Below are 25,312 nucleotides of genomic sequence, written 5' to 3' on the forward strand. Positions count from 1 at the left end.
AAACAATTTACAGAAGGATGCATGGTTTTGAAGTGCTTTATAAACATATATTAATCAATCATTAAATAATTAAGATAATTCTCTGTTCTTTTTCTCTGGCACTCCCAAGTTGATAGACGTTCCTATAGCAACAGAGAAGGAGAACTGACGGCAGGGGGAATGCAGAGCTCAGGGAGGCGATGCTGGTGCGGGACCTTTGCTCTCCAGCCCTCCAAAAGTCACGCAGGGCAAGCGGAAGGGGGCTGCGAGAGGTGACATGCAGGAAGGAGGCTTTCAATTTTAATGGAGATTCTTACGATGACAGTCTATGCAAATAGGTACATGAAAGAGGAGAGGAAACAGACTGGGGGAAGGGGGAGAGAAATTAACACTGGTTCAGATTTCAAAGCAAAGCCAGGAATAATTTTTGGAGCTAAGAATAGTTGCAATGCACCTTGTTCTCCTCGGGCTCAAGCCCTGCAGAATCCTTAGGCCCGGGGTCTGCGGTTCCAGCGGGGGGGCAGGGGGCAGAGGGAGGCCAGCCTGCACAGTCCAGGAAACGCGGCTGTCCAGGCTGCAGCTCCATCACCTTTGTGGTTCCTTTGTGTCACCAAAAGCCACTATCTAACAAAGGACCCGGCCCTCCGCTTTCGGAGGGCCCTTGCAGTTGTTTTGCAAATGAGATTGCTTGATTGGTGAGCAAAATCAGAGACCTTTTGAAGCCGTTGCCCAGGAAAGGGGGAGGGAGAAGGGTTCCATTATCCCCCACGCTAAGTAGTAGGATCTGCTTGGTCCTATTGAGAGCTGTGGAGAATGAACCAAAGCGACTTTTGGACCGACTTTTAGGTAAAATTCTTCAGAAATCCCAGGAAGACCCTGCAGCCGCTTCTATAAAAAGAGCGGGGTCTGCTGGCGTCCTAAGAGAAACTCCCGTTCCCATCGCAGCCCCCTCAGGGACAGCCGAGCCAGAGGCTGCCCCGGCTTCAGCCAGCCCCCGAGCAGGCGAGCGGGGGTCTTTAGCCTCTTGGAGAATCTGCTCGATGGCTCTAAAGGACAGCTTCACCGCCAAGTCCAGGGGACCAGTCTGCAGCCCCCGGGGAGCTTATTGGTGTAGATCACATCAACACCTATGCAGGCGCTCACTGGGACATCTCCTTTTTTGATCAGAAAACAGCTTCTGCAACACAAAAAGTGCCTGTGGGAAGACAGGGATGCTGCTGACAAGAAATGATGTTTTGTTGGAGGTGAACTGGAACAGAGCACTTTGCTTCAACTGCCCCCAGATTTTTCATTTTAGTCGAGTTCAGCATCGAAACGAACTTTCCCGAAAAGGCCTCTCTTCTTTCCTGTGCGTGGGGCTTGCGGCTGAGCTGCATTTACTGAGAACAACGTGGACCTTGCCCAAGCTTTATGGGAGCTGGGCAGAGCTCCCAGGGAGCACAGCCCAGAGGAGAGAATGGGACCCAAACCCAAGGAAAGGCACTGCCTACTTTAATGTTAAGCAGACTTGAAAAGAAACGTTTCATGTCAGTTCAACAAATTGAAACAAAACATTCCTACCTCAGAAACGTCAAAATGCTTCACTTCTTTGATCCAAAAAATGTCAAAACAGAACACGGAGGCATTTCTGAACATGACTGTTTTAATTCCAGGAAACAATTTTTTCCTATTTTTTTGCCCCAGTTTGTTCTGTTCTGGAAAGCAGAAGCAGAAATCCAAAATTCACGTAGCTCTACTCAGAGCCATTTATCACAGGAGGGACCAGTATTGCCTACACACGCATGCGTGTGTGAGTACTCTCACTCGCACACACAGCACATCCACAGCGCCTTTCAGTGGCAGCCCCAGGCCTCTCTCCAGACTGGTTTCACCACCCATATAGCTGCCAGGCCTCCGGCCCCATGATCAGAGGATGCCCTTCTATCTGCAGGAGGTCCCAAGTACCTGGGCATACCCAGTACCAGTGTGCTGTCAAACGTGAGCAGTGGCTGTCAACAGGGTACCCGAAAAACAGGATGTTTAGGGCTGGCACAACCATTACTACTGGCACAATCATTACTACTGTCACTGTGGGGTTCACACACAACCCGGTTCCCTTTAGAGTCCTCCCGCTCTCAGACGGGGCAGACAGAGGGTTTGGTCTGACCCATTTCAGACCTCAGTTTGGTGCCGATGTGAATAGTGAGGAACTGGTTTGAATAGTCCCCTGCTTTGGGAAGCAATGCTAAAAACAGCATTTATTGAAGGAAAAGAGGGAAGGGTGTGGGAATTTCACAACTTTAGTATAATTTGACCAGTGATCTTAATTTATATTGCCGAAGATTATGGATCCTGTCCCCCAAGTATGGTTAAGAGCATATATGGCTCTACAAAGAGATCTGGACAGGCTGGATCGATGGGCTGAGGCCAATTGTATGAAGTTTAACACGGCCAAGTGCCGGGTCCTGCACTTCGGTCACGGCAACCCCATGCAGCGCTACAGGCTTGGGGAAGAGTGGCTGGAAAGCTGCCCGGCAGAGAAAGACCTGGGGGTGCTGGTTGATGGCCGGCTGGATATGAGCCAGCAGTGTGCCCAGGTGGCCAAGAAGGCCAATCGCATCCTAGCCTGTATCAGGAACAGTGTGGCCAGCAGGAACAGGGAGGTGGTTGTTCCCCTGTACTCGGCACTGGTGAGGCCGCACCTCGAGTACTGTGTTCAGTTTTGGGCCCCTCACTACAGGAAAGACATTGAGCTGCTTGAGCATGTCCAGAGAAGGGCAACCAAGTTGGTGAGGGGCCTTGAGCACAAGTCTTATGAGGAGCGGCTGAGGGATCTGGGGTTGTTCAGTCTAGAAAAGAGGAGGCTGAGGGGAGACCTTACCGCTCTCTACAACTACCTGAAAGGGGGTTGTAGTGAGGTGGGTGTTGGTCTCTTCTGTCAGGTGTCTGGAGATAGGACAAGAGGAAATGGCCTCAAGTTGAGGCAAGGGAGATTTAGGTTAGATATTAGGAAAAATTTTTTTACTGAGAGGGTTGTCAGGCATTGGAACAGGCTGCCCAGGGAAGTGGTTGAGTCACCATCCCTGGAGGTATTCAAAAAGCGAGTGGACAGGGTACTCCAGGGCATGGTTTAGGGGGCATGGTTAATGGTTGGACTTGATGATCTTGAAGGTCTTTTCCAACCGAAATGATTCTATGATTCTATGATTCTATGGAGAAAGGTGACACACTCCTAATCATGCGCTGCATGCCCAAGGTGGATCCACAGGTCTATTTTTGCCTCAGTAGGTGTAATCCTAACACTGCATCTAGTAACAGTTCGACAACATTGTGTGGACACGACTTACAGTGTTCTTGCCGTTCAGCTGAAGGCTGCAAACGTGGCTGGCTGTGTCACGGGCCCCTTGGAGAAAGTGCTCCCCTCCTCTGTGCCAGGTAACAGCCAAACCAGGGAATAAAGTCTTCCTCTGTGCTCCCCCCACCAAAGCTTTTTAGCTGTCCTGTGTTTCCCACATGCTTGGGATAGCCCTCTTCTTCCCAAAAGCTAAAAAACATCCTAAATCATCTTTGTGCATTTATTTTTCACAGTCTTTCAGCATTGATTTCCTCTCCATTGTATATCTCCAAACAGAGTCCCTTGATGCCACGTCCAATCTTGTTTGTCCAGGGTGAGGTGTCTGCAGGTGGGCTCGCTATGTCTCTCTTGCACTGGTGGGATAGTTGACATGACCAGACTAGCCATGTACACTGCAGCCCTCTGGGACCAGACTGGCCAGGACTGGGGCTCCACAATCCTCTCCCGCCGGGCTCTCAGCACTCATTGCCTAGGTTTCCCTGCTACAGACCAGTCTTTCCCTGATGCCTTCATCTGGGGGAACTCTTCTGTATCTTGGTCTTTTCCTTATTGGGGGAAAAAGCTTCTTGTAAATATTTCCCAGTAGGCATTACTGCAAAAGCAGCAACTCACATTAGTCCTGGACATACACTGTTGCACCAGGAGATATATTTCTCTCATTTTGTATAAATAACCCCCAATAATAATTCATTCTGCTAATTCTCTGATTCTCTCCAACTCTTCCAAATTCATTCACCCTCTAAGCATATAAAAATAAACTGCAGGAACAATTCGTATTGCATCTACAGCTAAACAAACTCTCTTGGGTTCCACTGTTACCCAAACAGTACCCTCCGGACTCATTCCCTGTGGGTTGGCAGTAGCTCAGCGCTTGCAGGCTCTCTCAGAGGCTTGGATCTGACGCAAAATCAGTCTTCTTGCTGAGACCTTGCAGTCTCTTCATGAGGCTTCTGCAAAAGCCTAAAAGAACATCGAGAAGGCCTTATCCATCACCAGGCTGTCCTGAGCTGTGGGAGGAGAGTGGATCTGAGATGGGCTGGCTTCCAGGTGATGATTGTTCCCACCTCCTAGGAACAGCTTGCAGCAGCCTTGCCAACTGCCGGGATGCATCCCTAAATATAGGAAGGTTTTAGGCTTTAAAATGTGATGCAAATGATTAGGAGACCTTCCTTTTAGGGATAAAAGTATAGAGACATTTCGTGGAAGCAGTATATTACCTTTGAGAACCAAGGCATGCATTGTTTTAAAAATAAAAGATAATAAGATAAAATAAAGAATAACCACAGGAACAGAGGAAATCAGCATGCAGGTTTTGTTCCAAAAGTCTCCCCAGTGAAGCTTCAGATGTGCTCTGTTGCCATCATCCCCCTTGAAGATTATTTCAAGGCTGTACTAATATGTGGATCATGAGTGTGGCTGTTACCATGGGCACATATCTAATCAAATGGGGCCTAATTATGTATATTACCCAATTTGGCACTTTGAGAGCACTTCAGTGATGATTCTTCTGCTTGTCTGATAAATAACATAATTATTCAGTAAGCTGCATATGTTTTAATGTTCTGGTTTTGTTCTTTGATAAGAAACTGTCTAGCTAACCAAAAGTGCTTTTCACTTGTAAAGGCATAGCTAATATTCGCAAGCAGATTCAATTATGCTTAATAAGCTAATAAATATATTTAGGACTTTTTGTGCTATGCTCAGTCACCTTTAGAAAACACTTCATCATTAGTCACCAAAAATTAAATGGTCTCTTTTCTTCAAGGATGAGAGCTCTTTAAAAACTTCAGTTTAAGATTATAACTTACAATGCAATTCACTTTTAAAATAGATTTTAAAATTGATGCTTGTCTTTAGCTTTAAGACTGAAAACACATTTTTTTATATACGTCTTGGATTTATGGGAGAAGCAAGGAATTTTTCAGAAACATGTCAGAAATAAGTTCGTGATGATCACTCTGATGCCCTCACTATATGAAAAAGTGTAGAAGATTGCTGCTTCTCCCACTGTGCTACAATGCTCCCTGGCACGAGCAGAAAACAGGCTTTTCCTGTGACACGCATGGAAGGAAGGAGATTGCCAGCAGAAAGACAGTGGGATGGGTAGTGACGGAGGCTGCAGAGTTGAGCCATGCTTTAAATCACCTGTGACAACGAGCTGGGAGACAAGATGGGAGCCTGTCAGACTTGGGTCAGCAGGAGTCAAGCTTTCGGGGAGATGAGCGATCCTACCCGCGCAGGTACTGCTGCATACAGCATCGCGCTTTCCTTCTCTGTCTTTCTGCCGACTCTTTACTTGCATAATTTTCTCCTACGTATTTTGAGGGAAAGGACAGAGAAGGGCCCCTCTGGAATTTGCCCCCGCCCCGTGTTGTTTTACCTTCCATCCCCATCACACCCACACAGCTGCCAGTAGAAGGACACGTGGTCAGGAGAACCTGCCAGTTTGAGCAGCCTCTTCCTTCCCCTCCTCCATGCACTGAACAGATAATGCAAGGAGAAAGACAGCTTGTAAATCACCAGGTGACCAGAAGCACACCACCTGCTGTGCTTTTCTTCCTATGACAAGGATTCCTCAAGTCTGCAAGAGACAAATACGCAACGCGTGGAGTTAAGATGTTTGGTACAGGAATGAAGCGAACTGTGGAGCTGCAGGGGAACTAGTGTAACAGACTAGGAAACTACCCAAACTGCGAGGTGTCTAGTTAAGACTGACAGTAGAAAAGTGCGATCTACCAGAGTCAGCGACGACTAGGTAAGATCGTGGCAAGAGGACTGAGGAAGTACCCGACAGGATGACCCGTGCGAAGTCCAGATGAGAGATCACTGACACAAGCACAAGTCATGGCAGGCTGGCTTTGGGGAAATTCTTTTGGAAACTCATTGGTGAGCCCAGCTGCTGACCAGAGAGAAGACGAGGACCCTCTGCCCTTGCAGCCCCAGTGTGGATGGGTGAAAACCCCCCAGGGTCAGTGCCAGTTGTCCACTGCCATCAGCACGGGTACCTTGCCCTGATCACCGGTTGGGTGGCCTGCAAGGACACAACTTACCTAGTGTGGCCATGCTGTGTTGAGAGGTGGTGGTCCTGCTCCAGCCGGTCAATTAGCATGGGAATGAGCTGGTATGATTGGTGTTTGTGTGGCTGTCACTGTAACACTTAGGTGAGGTGCCATTTGTGTATAATTGAAGCATTAGTAATAAACCACATAACAGTAGTTGGAATATGGGTATCCTAGTAAAAGATGGGATCGTATCATTCAATATTCCCCACATTGGTCATCATCTGATTCAGCCAGCGGTCTCTTTGCAACGATCGATCTTGAAGTTCCCAGCTTCAGTTGCTCTGTGACACCAGGCACCACACGGCCTCCTCTCCCTCTCCCAGCCCCCACATCATTAAAAATAATTAAGCTCTTGTCCTGTGGTGTCCAGGTGTCACAAGACACCTGGTAAGTCTCACCTCTAACTACCCGCTCGGCTGTGCTGGAATAGCAGCGCTGCAGATGCTGCCTGTGGGGCTCAGCCCGCTCCCACCGACACGCCGGGCGAGCTGCTGGCGGGGCACCCCCAGCTCTCCTCGGCTTTCCAGGGCACGGTAGGGAGCCGCAAGTTAATCAGCAGTGCCCCGCCGCAGGTCAGCACACCCAGCTATCTGTATTTTCCCTTGTTTGTCATTTTCCATCAGCCTCCATTTTCCTCCAAACCTCTTTGGTGTACCAATTAATCCAGAGGGTTTTCATTTACTCGGGCCGTCCAAAGCAGCAATACACAAATACCCCCCACAATCACTGCCAACAGCTCGTAATACATTTTAACTGCTCCTTGGCCTTTGATGTGTTAGCCTTCTGGGCAACATTATCATTACCCTTTATATACCTCCGTAGGTGAATGCAGCGCTGCACAGGGGCTTGCACATGCTAAATGCGAGCTAGGGTTTGCTTGTGTCTGAAATAAAGTGCGTTGTCCTAAGAACCATGCAAGAATTGTGCCCTCTTTGCTAGCAACCCCCTGAACAAGCCCAAAATAAACACCAGTGATACCCTGGGCTCTAGAGAGCTTATTTTCAAAGTGCATGAGCAAATATAAGAAGGAACAGGACAAACCAAAAGAGGCACTTACTTGGGGAGAAGCCTTAGCGGGAGAAAGGAGTCCTGGTAGAGTCTGAAAGTGTGGGCACCGCATCAGGGTAAGCAGATGGTGTGCCTTGCACGCATGCACGTGCTGGAAGTAAAAACACCATTCTAGCTGAAGCATCGGATAGAGCCAAATTCAGGAAAATATAATGGCAATTTTTAGGGAGCCAGGGGCATTGCAGTCCCAGACTGGGGCATTCTTCACAACTTTGGAGCCATTTACGGTTTTGAGGGCTCTTTTAATGGAAATAGTTACAATTGCATTTCGCAGGGAACATAAATCAGCATGGGTGGCGTCAGGCTGACGATTTGAAAGGGCTCTCAGCCTGGCTAGGAAAATGTGAAAACATTCAAAGCCCTGAAAGTTTAGTTGGAGATGGTACAGGTTAGCCAAGGGTGTTCCGGAGTGGCCACACAACTCACAGGTACTTACAAAAGGGGGTGGAGAAACAAGCTTCCTGTAATAAGCTATTTTTGTGGGAAATGATGGGTACACAACGATGTTAATATGGGTGTGTGCAGAGGAGTCAGGGGGACGTGGTGCAAAGTCATTTCTAAGGAGAGTTGCCAGAGTCCCCGAGCCCAGCTAGCGAGGGGGAAGATCCTGGCCTTGCCCAGCCAGGCTGTAGCCTCTGAACTTTTCTACTGATCTTGCCATTTTTTCTGACAAAAGGTGGTAAATGGCTCCCCCGGTCTCCACAGTCAGCCTAAAGCTGCAGAACAAAGCCCTGCTCATCATTGCCCTCCTCTATCCAGAGGGCTGATTTTTTTTTTTTTTTTAAATAATTTAAAGCTATCTTTGATTGAGCAGGCCAAAAACATAATTTCCCTGTTGCAGGCATCATTCTGCAAAGGCTGTGCCCCTGCAGCAAAAAGCCTGGCATAGCAAGCATGGCCAGCCCCCAAACCCTCCAGTTCTGCAAGGGGCTCACACTGGATTAAACTAGGACTACCCCAAATAGTTGGGAGGCAGGCAGAGAAAGGGGTCTGCTTGCAGAATGAAGGGGCTGCTCACAGAACGTTGCTGCATGGGTCCCTAAAAAAGGAATGAGCCCTTCCCCACTCCCCCCGAAAGCACTGGGGGATAAATAGATCGCAGAGAGGAGCTATTAAAACGGGTGCCGGGGGGACCTGGTTTCAAGCAGGGCCTGGGACACCGAACAATAGGCTGCCATTTTGAAGCAGCTAGAGCCCAGGGTGCTCATGACGACGTGACAGAAAACACTGTCGCAGGGTACGACCCTTGCTTGCAAAATAAACAGGCCCCTGAGAGTTCATTGTGCAGTGGCCGCTGACGTGCAAAGCTAGCACTGAAAAACATAAACTGTGCTTTCTAAAAATATAAAAGAGCAGTGCCCGAGGGAGGGCGGCTGGGGGTAGGAGAAGCGGAGGGAAGAGCCCGGCGTTGTCGCCGAATCCCTGTGGGATTTTTGGGAAGGCACCATGCCTCTCCGTGCCCCACTGAGAGCAGGGTCACGCTGGGGGCCCTGCTCACAGGAGCCACCATGCCATGCAAACAGGCCCCCGAAGGAAAGATCCCCTTCCCTTCATGAGCCCTCGGGGAAATTCGCATCCCTCCGGCAAGTTTTGCAGGCTGGAGATAAACCTCCAAGCAAAGCTGTCGGTTTGCAGAGGAGGAGCCGCGCACGCCGGCTGTGACTGAGCGGGGGGACAAGGGATGCTGCTGCTCCTGGTGAGCTCCTCAGGGCTTTCCCCACCAGGACAGCAAGCTTCGAGACCTTGGAGAGGTTTTGCTGCCTGGCAGGTCTGAAGCACCCATGCAGGGCAGCCTGGCCTCTGCCACTGGGGCGATCCCGGCCGCCTCCGTCCGCCCTTCCAAGCCCCCAGAGATGGAGAGGGCTCCTCAGCTGCAGGAGAGGCCAGCCAAGAAAGAGGTGCATAAATGGTTAAAGTAGCTGGTAAATAAAATTCTCAGTAGAAAAACATGATCCGGGCAGAGAAAAGCATCCTTTCCAGCACTGCCAACCCCACATACTCAAAAATTATGCGTCAGGCTCTAGAGAATCACAGCTTAAAAATCACAAGGGTTTTTGTTCTGTTTTTTAAAGAAAATTATAAATGTTTGAGCTTTTCCTAATTGCACTCTGGTTTCTTGAACTTTATGATCGCATTTTCAAACTTTTCTCCAAATCCCTGAGGGCTACAAACTTCTACATTTTTATTATAAAATAAATTTGAGAAGCTCACCTAATGCCCACAGCTCTGGGGCAAACAGCAAAGATCAAAAGACTTACACTAAAATGAGGAGAATAGGAAATACTGGAGATCTCAAGAATTAACACCCTGCAGTATACACGTCTCTTACCATTTTTCTCCAGCATTGTGCAAAAACACTTTTAGAAGATATTTTACTGTTTTAACAAACATCACGTTGCTTAAGCACTTTATTTGCCAGCATGAAGAGCAGGTCTTCAGTGACTTTTTGCCTCTGAGAACAACGTTGCTTGCAGCCAAGGGCTGCGGAAAAGTTGAAACTGAGGCTGCTGTCACAGGCTAAGGGATCCAGAAGAGCACACAGTTTCCAAGAACATGTTGGGTGCTTGGGGTTGCTGCTGTTCGCGGAGCAGGGAAGGTTGGGAAACATAATCCAGGGTCAAACCTAGACCTGACCTTCCATCTTTAGCCTGATCCATACAGAAACGTATTGCTCAAAAGGGGCAGGTGGTTGCCATCCAACTTTACCTCCGAAGGTGCTGAAAGAACTGCCATATGTCTTTACAGGGATACCTATGTTACGGGGCAGATAGATTGTGGTAAATGTATCAGCCTGTAAAGAGCTCAGTAATCCTCCAAGATTAAAGGCTGATCTGAGTGCGGACTCACTATCATGCCTCTTGAAAGGATCTGCCTTGTAACAGCCTGATTATTGATTGCTGCCCTTAGAACGTGATACTCTTTTTTGCACTGATCCTGTTAGCTTTATTTACCGTAACACTTGCTGAAACATCCTCTTGTAGAGATAATGGCTTCCTTTGGTTGCTGTCGGAGTGAACAAACGGAAATAAAAACATGCTGCTAATAATTGTGTCCTACTCTAATTAAAGCAAGACAAAAGCACTGCACTGCTGGGTTTGGCTCGCCATTGCCCGGGTGCTTGGGCAAGCCTGAGCGCAGGGGCTGACCACAGGAACGCCAATAACCAAAAGACAACGGTGCCTAATGCATCAGTGGAACTCAAAGCTACAAGGTTTCCACCAGCCCAGATACTCGGCAAAACATCCAGGAGGACAAGGACAATGTCTGGCACCCGGACCGGGATCCAGCTGCCCGGAGGTGCTGCTCTAGGCAGAGCTCAGCCCACAGGGGCCTGAGGAGCTGCAAAAGGTGAAGGCAGATGGGTAAAGTACACAAATAAGCAAAGGTTTTTCAACAGTCCCCTTGAACTTTTCGTGGCCCATCTGCACCACGCAGAAAGGCCAATGGCTCAGTTCAGGCAGGAGGCAACAGGACTTGAGCAGAATGGTGGAAGAGAGGCAGAAATTTGTTTGCCTGTGTCCTACAGCAAGGGTAAGCAAGGAAATAGGTCCAGCTCTCTTGCCCTGCAAGCGAGCACCATAACCTCTGCAGTCCTGCCTCTTCAGGTGGAATCAGGGTCCCGTCACAACGGGCGCAAGTTGAAGAAAAGGGGAACAAACTAAATGGGAGGAAAAAAAGAGCAAAAGTCCCCCCAAACCCAAACTAAGAAGCAGTGGCATAACCACATCACTGAGCACTCACAGAGCTTGCCCTGTTGTGATGGGTTAACCCTGGCTGGATGCCAGGTGCCCACCAGAGCTGTTCTATCACTCCCCCTCCTTCTCAACTGGACAGGGGAGAGAAAAATATAACAAAGAGCTTGTGGGTCGAGATAAGGATAGGAGAGATCACTCACCAATTACCGTCACGGGCAAAACAGACTCAGTTTGGGGAAAAATTAACTTGATTTATTACAAATCAACCGGAGTAGGGTAATGAGAAATAAAACCAAATCTCAGAACACCTTCCCTCCACCCCTCCCTTCTTCCCGGGCACAACTTCACTCCCGGATTCTCTACCAACCCCCCAGCGGCACAGGGGGACGGGGATGGGGTTTACGGTCAGTTCATCACACGTTATTTTCTGCCGCTTCATTCCCCTCAGGGGGAGGACTCATCACACTCTTCCCCTGCTCCAGCGTGGGGTCCCACCCACGGGAGACAGTCCTCCACAAACTTCTCCAACGTGGGTCCTTCCCACGGGCTGCAGTTCTTCACGAACTGCTCCAGCATGGGTCCTTTCCACGGTGTGCAGTCCTTCAGGCACAGACTGCTCCAGCGTGAGCCCCCCACGGGGTCACAAGTCCTGCCAGAAAACCTGCTCCGTGGGCTCCTCTCTCCACAGATCCGCAGGTCCTGCCAGGAACCTGCTCCAGCGCGGGGTTCCCACGGGGTCACAGCCTCCTTCGGGAACCCACCTGCTCCGGCATGGGGTCCTCCACGGGCTGCAGGTGGATATCTGCTCCACCGTGGACCTCCATGGACTGCAGGGGGACAGCCTGCCTCACCATGGTCTTCACCACGGGCTGCAGGGGAATCTCTGCTCCGGCGCCTGGAGCATCTCCTCCCCCTCCTTCTTCACTGACCTTGGTGTCCGCAGGGTTGTTTCTCTTACATGTTCTCACTCCTCTCTCCGGCTGCTGAATACCGCCGTCCCAACTTTTTTTCCTTCTTAAAAATGTTATCACAGAGGCATTACCACTATCGCTGATTGGCTCGGCCTTGGCCGGCGGTGGGTCTGTCTTAGAGCCGGCTGGTATGGGCTCTGTCGAACACAGGGGAAGCTTCCAGCAGCTTCTTACAGAAGCCACCCCTGTAACCCCACCCGCTACCAAAACCTTGCCACACAAAACCAATACACCTGTAAACAAACAGGTGAACATATCCAAGTGCTGCTGTACACCCAGATATTTATTTAGGATTACTCCACTGATTGACTGTGGATCACACGAGAGCTTGGCCAGTAGTCCAGGACCGACCCAGGGACAGCCAGGCTTCAAACACCCCTTGGGACATGGTTTCAGGTACTCCAGCTCCCCTGCAGTCCTCTCTCATGGAGCCGTGCTGTCCCCTACGCCCACTTGGGGTGCTCCCTCAGGCTGGCACACTCGGGGTACCCCGGTGGGCTATGGGAGTCAAGCTTGCACACCAGCCTTTCTGTGGCTGCTGAGAACTGAAGCAGGCTTGAAGAAAATTCTTCTGCAGCAAGAATGTGCTATGCTCATCTCTTATTAAGCTCAGACTGCTTCAGGAGCTTTCCCCACTGCTTTTCCCACACTGGAGATGGTGATAAAGCAGGGAGCAAGATCTAGACCGACCCCAGCCTTCCCCTCAATGAGTTTCTTGGTCCTGAGCCTCATAAACAAGTGCAGTGTGGCTGCTGCAGCCATTTCTGCCTCTTGGGGAGATCTTCCCTGCTAAGCAAGAAAACATGTCCTCCTCTTGAAGCTCCTAACACACCTAGGGGAGAGAGAGAAGTCTGACCTTCTAATACGCACAGCCTACAGCTTCCCTGTAAAATCCATGAGTAACCACAAGAGTAAGAGAAGAGAGACAAGGTCATTTCCAGGCACCACAGTCAGTGATGCAAGGGTGCTGAAGAAGCAGACAAGAACCAGTCAAAGCCACAGGCTCCACGGTTGCAGCACTGTTTTCCTCCTTATTAGCCCTGTATTACTCCAGAGGGTCAGCTTGGTCCTACAAGGTCAGGTACGCACTTAAACATAGCTCTGGTTTGGACGGCATTACTTAAATTATTTTTTCTTTTTGTTTTCCAAAAAATATATTTTTCCTCCTCGGGCTAGCAAGGATGGTGGCTGAGGGCATCACAACAGAGTTGAGGGACAAAAGGATATGAGGGCCAGCATATTGACAGATAATTTACCCAAATTCATCTGCAGGTGAGGATTAAAGTTTCCAGGTGGCTCAAGCTGCTTGGCTGCTGGCTGGAGCATTGTCTCAGCAGCTCAAGGGCAGTCTCCAGAGCATCCCACCAATGCCTGCCAAGGCACTGAGGAGCATGGGACGCTCTCCTCCGGCACTGCCAGGGAACCTCCAGCTCTCCCACTGAGCCCTTGCATGAGTGGTTCTGCGGCACTGCTGCTCTGCGCCCGCTGGAGCACCTTGCTTGGAGTTAATCCCTGTTATGTAGCCTGGCCCTTACGTGCTTTTTAGAAGTCTCCCATGCAGCCACCTGGGGACTCATTTCTAAGATTAAACCCTGGTGGTAGTTTCCATGCCTTCTCCTTGACATGGAAATTTCTTCCCTTATGAAGGCAATTTGGCTGCCCTTGCGATGGGAGCTTGGGGAATAACAGGAGAGGAAAGACTGGGTGATGAGTCTGCCTTCTCAGAGACCTCCTGGTTCTCGCCTGGGGTTTGCATAAGGGTCTTGGACTCTTTCATTAATCCCTTGGCTATTCCTGATCACCTTATTTCTTACTTCCCACTTTCCTAACCATCTCCTTTACTAAATCTTCATATTCATCACGTAGGAAGGAGGGCTAGTTCTTGTCACTAATGGAGCACTTTAAAGCTGCGGAGTTAGAACTTGAGCACAATCTACCCAATTAAATTATTTAAAATATAAGCTTTGATACAAATGAAGCACACTCGCCCCAGCTCAAGGTGCAATTCCCCTTTGCAGGTGTATGGCATCCACAGCTGGAAGCTGGGCAAGGGACTAGGGAACCTTCTGCTACCCAGATCAGCTCTCCCTAGCTCATGCCAAAAAGGGTTCTCGTGACCCAGAGAAAACATAGCATTTTCTGAATAGTTATCACCCTGCAAAGGTCAGAAGAACAGCAGACAAGGCTCGTTTCTCCCGTGAAGCTAAGAGCAATAGTCAAGGGGCTATACGGGTCAGACACAGGCTTAAAGAAGGTCCTGCTGGCCTGCTGATAGCATTTTACCAAAGTTTCAAGGAAACAGAAGCTGTCAAATTTTTATGAAGCTGTCTTTGACATCTGGTCCCTAAGGAAATGAAACAGTCAAGATTAACTAGATCCACTAATTACATAGTTAACAAGTGACTACAATAGACAACAAACAATATCTCTTTTCCCACGGGGAAAAATAAGCATCACGGACATGAACACACTTCCTTTTGTGGAGTTCTCCCCCAAAAACATCTGCCCTCGAGGTGAACCTGCTCCAGCACCATGCTGACACTCTCCCTGCAGGCAGGGGTAGAAAACCAGAACCACCCTCTGTATCCGGGAATACGGGGTGCCCCCCAGTGCTCCCCTCAACCCATCAGCAGGTGGGTTTCTGCCCCAGACCTGCAGAGTGCTCCCCACCAAAGGAAAATAAAACCTCTCCCATGTATCATTACCTTGCAATGGCCGCTACGGGCTCCTTAGGGAAACGGAGAAACTATCACAGCGGCCAGAAATCCATAGCAACCTGTGTTTGCTAACCATAAAAATCACCCTTCTCCAGAAGCAGAGCTCTCTGGAGTAACTCAAAGTCCGTTTGGGTAGTAACACCACTGAAAGGAGGGGGCAGGACCCTTCCCTGCCTTCAAGGCCCTTTGGGGCTTCACGGTGCTAGTGGAAAGCCTCCCACTAGAAATTCGGAGGAAGAGGCAATGTACTGAAATCATAGAAATGTTGCTTTCAATGGCTGAAGGGCCTCACGCTCTTGGGAGCAGCTTCTTTCTCTGGAGCTCCCCACACTGCTCGAGGCACAAGCAGTGCCCACCTGGCTAGCAAACTCAGATTTAAAACCACCTCCCTAACATGCAGAAGAGGCATTGGAGCAAGCTCGTTTTTCACTGCTGACCGACCGAAGCGTGCTCCAGCTGACACTGCCGAGTCCTCTCTGGGTCTCCAGCTGAGAAGAAGCAGTCAGTAAAGTCACAGGAGGGTGCACTGTCCCCTCCTCCGGCTGTTTAAAGTAAGTGTCACTAAACCAGACAGATGCTGGCGCTGTGTCTCAGCAGGCACTAATTTAGCCCATACGGAGTGCTCTTACATCATTTGTTCTGGGCACAGCTTAATTGCAAAATTAATTATTTTCCTATCAAACAAAATTGTGTAAGAGGGTAGTCATGGGATTTTTAAGCCTGATGGATGCTAAATGGGATTTGAATAAATATAAACAACTTTGGCTCCTGTCTGTGCTCAGGACTGCTAAGAGAGTAGCACCACTGGGGCAGGGAGCCAGCAAACCCCTGGCGGTGGAGGACAGGGCACGGCTGCCACTGGGAAGGCAGGGGTGCAAGGTCCCAGCCGCCCTGCTGTGGGGTGCCGAGATGGGGCCCCCATCCGTGCCAGGACGCTGCAGCAGACACAGCTGGGCAGTGAACTGCAGATCGCACCGCCATCCATCTCCGGCACATCCCGGAGGCTGCGGGAAGCCGCCGGGGCGTGCTGCCGGTATCACGGCAGGGCTTTCAGACTTGCTGCAGGGAGCCAGCAGGACCGTGCAGAGCTGGGGGAGCCTCTCCAGCCCCCCTCACCCTGTCTCACTCCAGATATGCCCCTTCCCAGTGACACACCAGGTAGCCGTCCCCAACATGAAGCTGGCATGGCAACACGATGGCACCTGGCATGGGGGTGAGGAGAGGGGAGTGTGGCCATCACCATGGCATCAGGCTACAGCTGCCCTGGCCAACAGTACATGGCAGCTTGTGCCCAGACTGCTCCACGCCAGGTGGTGAGTGGTTTGAATCTCAAGACAAGCCCATTCAATTTGTTCTCGTTTCTAACCCTATCACGGGGGCTCAGACACGAGTAGAGCTAAGCACCACCCCAAACACACAACTTTTCCCATGACGGGGCGGACCAGACCTAGATTTTAATTGGAGGGCATCCCATTTAAGTGGGCTGCATCCTCAGGTGATGACAGAAATGAAAAAACATGGATAGGACCAAAACTGTGGCGTGGGGAACCACAGCTAGTACAAGTCGCGATTGTCCCTGCAGAAGCCCTCCCTCTTCAACCCCCTGACAGCCACTCCAGCACAGTGCCCACCATGCGGGCAGGGCTGTGGTGGGCACATTGCCTCAAAATCACACAGAAATGAGGAAATTGTTTAGTCAAGCACATAACCATACAGTGAGAAAACCTTACCTGAGCAAAATATGGACACCACATGCCAAGGTCATGTCTTGGATTGGGGGCCAACACAGTGTGAAATCTGACACAAATCAAGCCACCGCCACTCCTATTGGGCATGCCTGCTGAAGCACGGCCTTTGGGCAACCACTGGGCTGAGTTCAAGTTATGTTAAATTCTGTAAAAACACAGAAGAGATGACAGTCCCTGCTGCAAACTGGAAAACTGGACTTCAGCTCCCCCACCACTGAAAGGGCCATGTGAGCCGTTTCATATTTATCGGGTGAATTTATGAAGTTGCATTATAAAAGCATGAAGCACTGACTCCTTTGGTGTCTTTTAAAAAAACAGAAGTCCACAACACAGCTCATTTTGAGCTCCAACAGGAAACCTGCAAACTTGTACACAATTTTTTTTCAAATATCTCCTTTAACGCCTCAGGCTTGTTAAGCATCCTGTGATGCCTGTTGTATTAGACCATCTCTCTGAATTTGGGAGCATCTGACTTAATAAAAACGATCTAAGCGATGGCACCTAGGGTGAGACTTTGTTGTTTTATGAGGTCTTTTATCCTGAGAGCGCAACGAGGCTCTCTGGGCATGCAACCACTGCCCTCAAGTGGCACGAGCTGTGCAGGACCTTCCACGAAGCTCCTCGGCTTCACGCAGGGCAAGGGCACAGGCAGAGGCAATCAAACGCCTTTGGGGGGCGGGGGGGGGGGGAGCTGTTTGAGCATACTTGAGCTGTGAGGGGAAAAAAAAGGAAACCATTTAAAGAACATCTAGAAATTTCCCTTTTCAGAACCGAGCCCAGGAAGCGGTCAAGGGAAGGAAAAGGCACGCTTTGCCTAGGGGTGAAGCTAGGGGCTCACTCGCCGAACGGGCGGCTCCTCCAAGGCTGAAGCTTCCTCTGAGCTGATGTAGATGACCTGGCCATCAGGCCAGCAGTGGCCCATCGTGGGCTACCAGTAGCATGCCCACGCACCACCTGGGCCCCGCTGCCTCCCAGCACGGGAACCTGCTCCTTCCTCCAGCCATGCTCCTCGGCTGTCCCACCTCCCAGGTCCCACTGCAGGGAGCAGCAGCTTTAGAGCTGGGATGCAGCTCTTTGGCCACGTCTGAATGCAAACCCCCAGCTCCAGCGCCCGTGTAAAACAACTGGATGTCCCAGCATGAATCGGGGTGAAATAATGATCCTAATTTATTCTGCTTCTCTCAACCAGTCTCTCCCTTGACTCCCATGGCATTTCCTGCATTAACTACCGGGAACCAGCAGGAACGCTTGAAGAGCAAACAACTAGCAGGCATTTTTTTAATTATTCGGGTAGTTGAAACATTCTTCTACAGCCCTGCAAAGACAAAGGGTAAGAGCGTTACAACATCATCGTTTTAAAACCCTGAGCTGCACTGAGCTTGCAGGGCGGTCTGGGCGCTGCCGAGGCAGTGACGCTGTGTAACCACTTAATTGTTTGACTTGACCCTTCTCGCATCTTCTGACAAAATTCAGTGTACAGCTAAAAGGCAAACACAGTGAAAACAAGCATTTCCTTAGGAAGGCTAGAGATCTGCAGGAAGAAAACCTGGAGGGAGGGATAGAAAGAGAGAAGGAATTGCTGCGGGCTTTGCTCCTGCATTTTCTCCTAATTCCTATGGATCTTGCCCACGTGCTACTTGGGCAGCCCTTATTCATGCCCAGAAATCTTGTAGATGCCCAAGGAAAAACGAAACGCGTGCAGTACTGCAGGCCACCTCCTCCCGCTTGCTTGGCCAGGGCCCCAGCGATGAGGCTGGGCAGTACTGTCTGCCACCACAGTGACACAGAGGTCCCAAAGAACCGCCCGCGATGATTTACGGGAAGGGCCCTGGTCCCCAAGCATGGCGGTGCGGTGCTCGCAAGGGCGCAGGAGAAGCCATGGCCGTGGATGTGTGGAGCCACTGGGAACTGCTGGCATGGCTCTGTCCTGCACTGCTGCGGGCACCGGTCCTCCCTGCCCGATGGGGGATGCCCGTGCTGGGCTCCAGAGCCGTTGTCGGTGCTTTTCCGGCCTGGCTGCCAGCCTGGAAAACAAAGTTCCCAACCAAAGCCAGAGCAAGTGGGAAGGAACAGGGAGAAGGGGTCTGACATTCCTGCCTGCCACCAGCGGCGTTTCCAGAGCAATGGGGCTGGAGAGGCCGAGCCTGTTGAGCTCCCAGATGAATGGGAGCAATGGACACATTACTGCAGCATTATAATGCCCTTCAGCAAAGGAATTAGAGCTCGGCCGTATTGCAGCAAACCTCCCTGGTTAAAATCTCTTCCTCAGTCCTGTAACACAACTATCTTATAACAACTTCCCTATCTACAAGGCTCTTTTAGACCTGGGCTTTATATTCTGCAAGCAGAGGATGAGATTTTGCCAAGGAGGAAAGATTTTCTTGAAGCAGAAAGACTGAAGAGTGCTATCACTCACCGAGCTTGGCCAGGAAGGGATGGAGCAGCGGGTAATCTTACTGAAGCCTCCTACAGCCGCATCTACAGGCGTGTAAGGTAACGGCATTCACTTTGCTCTAATTTAATGTGTTCAGCTCTGTATGTTCCTAGAGTCCCACACCAGACCTAGGGGTTGGGTCAGGTCCATTTGAAGGCAATAAATGCCTTAAATGAAGGCAAAACCCGCAGAGGGATCAGGGAGCGCAGCACCTGGGGACGAGGCAGGCAACGTGCCATTCCCCAGCGTGGCAGACACAGGGAAGCACATCCCCTGGAGAGCCAGGGACAGGGAGCAAAGCAGCAGGGGGGTGAGCAGAGGTCACCTCTGCAGCAGCTGGAGGAACAATCTTCATCGGCCACCTCTGTGGTCCCTCTTCCTGCCCAAGAACCAGCTGCCCAGCTCCCATTTCCCTGCACACCAGAGCACTGAGAGCACGTCATGCCGTGCAGCCTCGTACTGAAAGCACAAGGCAGGTACCAGTCTGGGGTGGGTAAAAGCTGCCTATTTGGCTTTGCTTGGAGAGCTTGGGCGATGCCTGCACCCCTGGCTGGATCATGGTGCAGAGCACCTCAGGTCCTGAAAGCAACACTGCTGTGCCGCAGCGAGCACAGCTCTGCACTGCAGAAGTCGGTTGAGGCTCTCGCCATGCAGGACCTCCCCTCAGTGTTAAGGAGAGAATAATATTTTGGGTGTTGGTAAGGCTTGGAGAATTCATTCCCTTATGCAGTCAAAAAATTTCTAGACAGTGTCAGACTGACCGCATCAGGAAAAGAGACTTGAAGGTCCCTTAGAGTTTACTAGAGAAATTACTCGTCCACGGAGGAAGTTTCTTCCTAGTCTTTCTATCGAGAGATTGATTTATGGCCAGAAGCATAAGCATTTTATAACCCTTGTTAAAAATAAAGTACCCCGGATGCATCATGTTTTTAAGCGCTGGCCTCAGCAGTATCTTGTGGATGAGAATTCTTCTGGTTCATTTTCCTTTTTATGAAGTGCCCATCTTTACCAGTTTTCAACAAGTCTCCCTCTCGCTCTCGTCAGCTATGTCCTCATTCTCATGGTGAGAGCGGACACCAGAAGAGGTGGGGGACCAGAGCAGAAGCTACACAAACTGCACAACATATTACTGAAGGGAATGGGGTTCACAGCTGATTGCTCAAAACATGGATTTCTGTTTCAACAGCTGCTGAATGCTAAGAGTGGTGGCCTGAAAGAGAGCTCATGTTTTGCTTGCATTAACTGGATGGTATTTGGACTTCCGAATCAATCCCTTCCTCGCCTTCCCAGACACTTACAGAAGAAGGGACCTCTAAACCCTTAAGCAGGATGAACAAGACCAAGGGAGCTTCTGAGAGCCCAGAGCTCTGGAGCCCAGGTGGCACACAGAGCACCTCCTTGACCAGCGTGGCACCACCATTTGGATTCGGCCAACAGGCCACGGACAAAGCCCTGAATGCGATCCTTATTGTGGTCCTCTTCGTCACCATGGTGTCTCTGCGGTGTACGATGGAGATAGCCAAGATCACAACTCACCTCAGGAAACCCAAAGGCGTGGCAATTGCCATAATGGCTCAGTACGGCATCATGCCCTTGACGGCATTCATACTGGGCAAGCTTTTCCAGCTGGGTACTACAGAATCCCTGGCCATCCTTATCTGCAGCTGCTGCCCAGGGGGAAACGTCTCCAACATCTTTAGTCTGGCACTGAAAGGGGACATGAACCTCAGGTAAGGAAAGCTGAGTTTGTGTTCATTGCCCAGGCCAATCTAGTCATACGACTGGTTCAGAAACTAGTTTAATCAACATTAGCAATCCCCAAGAAGCTGGACAAAGACTGAAATACTAAGTCTAGAATATTTTTAAAACATCCATATTGCTCAATGAGCAAATTTGTTCCCATTTTACAATAAAATGGGATTTTGTACCCTTTTCTGAAGCATATTGCATGCTGCTCTTGATGAGATGGGTGCAGGAACACTTTTTCATCTCCATATAGCAGTATATATAGCACGTATGTGCTGTATCTATCCATATAGCGGCATATAGTTCTGTGTAAACTTAGCACACTGTCTGAAGAGGCTGCATCAGTGAGAAATGTTGAACTAGCAGAACACCACTCTCCAACAAACCCTAGTGATAAAACAAGTTCCGGGGTGAAAGTACGAAGTGTTGCTTTCCCTGTCACTTGTGAATTTCTGAAATGTGAGCGGTACCCATAACGAGGGTCCTTTCTGAGCTCGTATAGAACTTGAGTCATCTTCTCCCTTCTCTATTCATATCACATCTTTCTACAATCTGACAGTGATGTTGGGGAAATCTCAGTGACAGGTTGGGAAAGAGCAAGGTAAAGTCTTACATTAGAACCATGTGTCCAGGTTAGTAAGAAAATTAGTATATTCCATTTTAAAAGTGTCATTCTTCTACTGAGGGGTCCTTTCTCCATCTCAGCATTGTAATGACCACATGCTCAACGGTCCCAGCAATTGGACTAATGCCTCTGCTTCTGTACCTTTACTCGGGGGGACTATACGAGGGTGATTTGGAGGGCAAGATACCTTACAAAGGAATAACCACCTCTCTGGTGCTAATGCTAATCCCCTGTGCCATTGGCATCATCCTGAATGAGAAGAAACCACAGTACACTGGCTTTATCATCAAGGTAAGAAGTATCCTGTGCTAGTTGCCTTTTAACCAAGGGCCTCAAGGAAGTTTTCAAAAATAGAGGCACAGAAATACTAACTTCTTTAAGGCATGCCACAAATCAATCAAAAGGTTGAGGATAGAACTCAAGACATCCACTTCACCACTTTAATCATTAAAATATTTGCCCAAAGAGAAGTCCTCCACCTTTTCCAGACAAACATAGTTTTGTAGGCAACTTCCTACCTTGCTCTCCTCTGTTGGCTTCAGTTTTAGCTTTGTTTTCTTTTGCTATAAGCAGCACTAATGAACCTTACAGGCACTGCCCCCAACTACTGCTGTAACCAAAGCAGACCCCAGATTTAAAGTAAAACAAAACCAAACCAACCAACCAAAAAAACCCCACCCCACTGTTCTCAGAGGTCTAGCACAGGGCAAAATTCACATCACAAAGTTGCTGCTTACGTCAGTGAGATATTTATCCAGCAGAAGCCACTAGATCACTAAGCACCCGCTTAGGCCTGGAATCATCCCCCTGCCTCCTTTGTACATCAGGCATTTAAACAGCAAAAGGGAAATCTGGACAACCAGCTACACTATTGTCTATCTCAAGAGCTCCACTAGCAGTACCCAGAGAGCTGCTAACAACTTTGTAAACCTGTTTTTTGTACTTTCTTTCACTAAGGCTTCATCTCAGAGAAACTGGGACCAAGCACAGCAAGAAATGGGTGCCGAGACTCAATAACAGACCTGATAAAATGACATTAGGAATCACTAACCTCTAAGAAGCACGGGAATCCAGGAATCAGGCTAGAGCAGACACAGGAGGACCAGCACTCTTCAAAGGCCCCTTTACCCAGCACAGGGCAGTGATGACAGGACTGTTTCAAAAGAAGCTTTAGAAGCCTAGCATGACAAGGTGACCCACGCTGGTCCAGCTGACACTTGGGTCGTGTTCCTTTCTGCTAACACCACCTTTCCATTTACCTTCTCTACAAAAGAGGAAGGGCGTAGAGACTTGCTTTTAAAAAACACCTGGGGAACTCCATCCAAATTGGACTCCAAAGCGGAGAGACAGGCAGGAGAGCTGTGTATTCTGCTTCCCAAAATTCCCCAGCTGCTTCATCTGCAGAATCACCAGATGCCAACAAGACGATCTGAAAATGCAGCCACCACCTTCCAAACCTGCTGTAGGCAGGCTCTACCTGTGAGTAAAGTGGTTTCCTCCCCACCTGCTTTGGGTGGACTAGACCCACAAAGGGACCTGGGCAGAGAGACACACAGCAATGCCTGAGAAACAAGTGGCTAGTGGAGCAAGCATCAGTCATTTTGCATATAGACCAGAAAGGAACTTGATTATTTCAGGTCTCTCTAGGTTACACGTGAGGATGGTGTCTTGTTGATTACTTGTAACATTTATGTACATGAAATGCACTTACAGATTCTCACTGTATACTTACATATGTGATGGACAGGGAACTGGGCACAGCCGCTTCCAACAGCTGAGGCAAATTTTGCTGGCGACTTCTCTCTTGTCCATGTCTTGACCACTTTTATTTTAGGCAGGGATGGTTGTGCTTCTACTGTCATCTGCTGCAATAATCGTTCTGTCTGTGGCCAATGTGGGAAGCGGTATCATGGTCATCTTCTCACCATCCCTCCTGGGATCTTCTGCCTTGATGCCTTTTGTTGGATTCCTGCTGGGCTATGTTCTCTCTGCAGTCTTCAAGCTTAATGACCGGTATGTTCCTCCGCTCCCCCCTTCCCTCACTCAGAAAAACAGAGAGGTACGACAGCTCTGGTCTATGGAGCAATGGTTAAAACACGGGTTTCAACATGGATGTTCTTTTGTAAAATAAACACTGATTGCAGTCTCCCAAAACGGGCCCTAGCAGTACGAGCAAACACGCTGCAAGCTAGTCCCAAGTCAATACTCCCACACCTTGAGTAGGGAGAGAAATGAGTTCAACCTCTGCTCAGCTCAATGGAGAGGGGAGGAGCAGCTGGAGCTGGTTTTGACACAAGTACCTGATCACCATGGAAGGGGTGGAAGTCCATTATGCAGGTTTACTGAGGAAGTAGACAGATGGGGTTGACTTGAGGTCACTAGTGACCTGCTAAGCATACATTACCAGCCTCTGCTCTCAGTAACAAAGTTGGGGGAAGAAGAGAATGCATAGCACCAAAGAACAACAACGAATTAGGGAATACCAGCAGAGACAAAACCCCAAGTGACACAACTGCTCCTCAGCTGATAATTATCCCAAACCAGTCAGTGCATTCAGCTGAAACTCCAGGAATTCAGGATGGAAACCTTGCATATAAAACCCACTCCTGCCCTTTCTCATCCTACCTAATCCAGGTAGGAAGCCCACTAGTCCTCACTATTTTTTACCTTTGCACCATGGACTCCTCTTTTCACCTCGGAAGCAGATTCCTTCCCTGCAGGAAGCTGCAGCACCCAGAGCGGGACACAAGGCCTACAAACACCATTTAGCACAAAATCCACATTTACAGCGTACTCTGTCTCTGCACATTGCAACAGGAGCATGAGGCAAAACCTTCTAGGGATGCCAGTATTGCTCCTGATAAAGCAGCTTTTAGCACAGGCAAATGCACGAAGCACTGCAACAGCAAGGTGGGCAGGCTTCTTTTAAAATTGCTTAAAAGTGGATTAGATCCGTAATCTGTTTAACTCTTCCTCCTTCAGATGCAGGCGGACAGTGTGCATGGAAACTGGCTGCCAAAATGTACAGCTTTGCTCGACTATCCTCAAGGTCACTTTCGCCCCAGAAATCATCGGCCCCCTGTACTTCTTCCCACTGCTCTACTTGCTGTTCCAGCTTGGAGAGGGACTTGTGCTCATCCTGGTCTTTAGGATCCATGACAGAATAAAGAAACCAAGCGGCGAGTACAGCTTTGCTCCTGTATTTCTTACCCTTTCCAGTCCAAACCACATATGCTTACATATAATTACCAATGAATTGCTACTTTCTAGGCAGAATCAGGTTGCCCTTTAACTCAGTTACTGTACCCAATGCATTAATACAAATCACGGTCAAAAATTCATAGGTGGATGAAGACATTAGAAATTATGACTTCTTCCATCAGCAGAATGTTTCATATACTATCTGTATTATCAGTGCTCAGAGGTTTTCAGTCTCCTGTGCTTAAACTAGGACGGGCATCCTGCAAAAGCTACAATTTGCACTGAGCACATGCAAAGATCAATCACACCCCCACCCCCCCAAACTACACAAGAACATCAGATATTCTTTAATGCAACTGTGATGGGTTGACCCTGGCTGGATGCCAGGTGCCCACCAAAGCCGTTCTATCACTCCCCCTCCTCAGCTGACAGGGGAGAGAAAATATAACAAAGAGCTTGTGGGTTGAGATAAGGACAGGAGAGATCACTCACCAATTACCATCACAGGCAAAACAGACTCAGCTTGGGGAAAATTAACTCAATTTATTACAAATCAACCAGAGTAGGGTAATGAGAAATAAAACCAAATCTCAGAACACCTTCCCTCCACCCCTCCCTTCTTCCCGGGCACAACTCCACTCCCGGATTCTCTACCAACCCCCCAGCGGCACAGGGGGACGGGGATGGGGTTTACGGTCAGTTCATCACACGTTATTTTCTGCCGCTTCATCC

General features: G+C 49.3%; 1 protein-coding gene and 2 long non-coding RNA genes across 3 annotated transcripts; 1 reads left to right on the plus strand and 2 right to left on the minus strand.

Annotated features, from left to right (window-relative positions):
* Positions 1-3,180: 3,180 nt before the first annotated feature.
* Positions 3,181-6,672, minus strand: LOC128140223 (uncharacterized). Its single transcript, XR_008234652.1, has 3 exons — positions 6,364-6,672; positions 5,694-5,894; positions 3,181-4,425 (listed from the first exon to the last, which is right to left on the minus strand). It is a non-coding gene; the product is annotated as an uncharacterized LOC128140223 (long non-coding RNA).
* Positions 6,673-6,762: 90 nt separating this feature from the next.
* LOC128139643 (uncharacterized) lies at positions 6,763-20,607 on the minus strand. The gene is made up of 3 exons (XR_008234453.1): positions 20,545-20,607; positions 16,557-16,719; positions 6,763-7,534 (listed from the first exon to the last, which is right to left on the minus strand). It is a non-coding gene; the product is annotated as an uncharacterized LOC128139643 (long non-coding RNA).
* Positions 18,769-24,862, plus strand: SLC10A1 (solute carrier family 10 member 1). The gene is made up of 5 exons (XM_052782341.1): positions 18,769-19,067; positions 20,195-20,738; positions 21,460-21,670; positions 23,214-23,392; positions 24,362-24,862. Exons 2-5 carry the CDS (start codon positions 20,338-20,340, stop codon positions 24,669-24,671), a joined length of 1,101 nt encoding a protein of 366 aa, XP_052638301.1. The 5' UTR covers positions 18,769-19,067; positions 20,195-20,337; the 3' UTR covers positions 24,672-24,862.
* Positions 24,863-25,312: the final 450 nt, after the last annotated feature.

The sequence above is a fragment of the Harpia harpyja genome, chromosome 3 (assembly GCF_026419915.1).
Source record: "Harpia harpyja isolate bHarHar1 chromosome 3, bHarHar1 primary haplotype, whole genome shotgun sequence".
Taxonomy (NCBI): Eukaryota; Metazoa; Chordata; class Aves; order Accipitriformes; family Accipitridae; genus Harpia; species Harpia harpyja.

Excerpts from the sequence above, each read along its gene's own strand:
- SLC10A1 (XM_052782341.1), top strand. The coding sequence starts at position 20,338 with ATGAACAAGACCAAGGGAGCTTCTGAGAGCCCAGAGCTCTGGAGCCCA. Across the intron at positions 21,671-23,213 it reads ACACTGGCTTTATCATCAAG|GCAGGGATGGTTGTGCTTCT; the intron begins GTAAGAAGTATC and ends CTTTTATTTTAG. Across the intron at positions 23,393-24,361 it reads GTCTTCAAGCTTAATGACCG|ATGCAGGCGGACAGTGTGCA; the intron begins GTATGTTCCTCC and ends TTCCTCCTTCAG.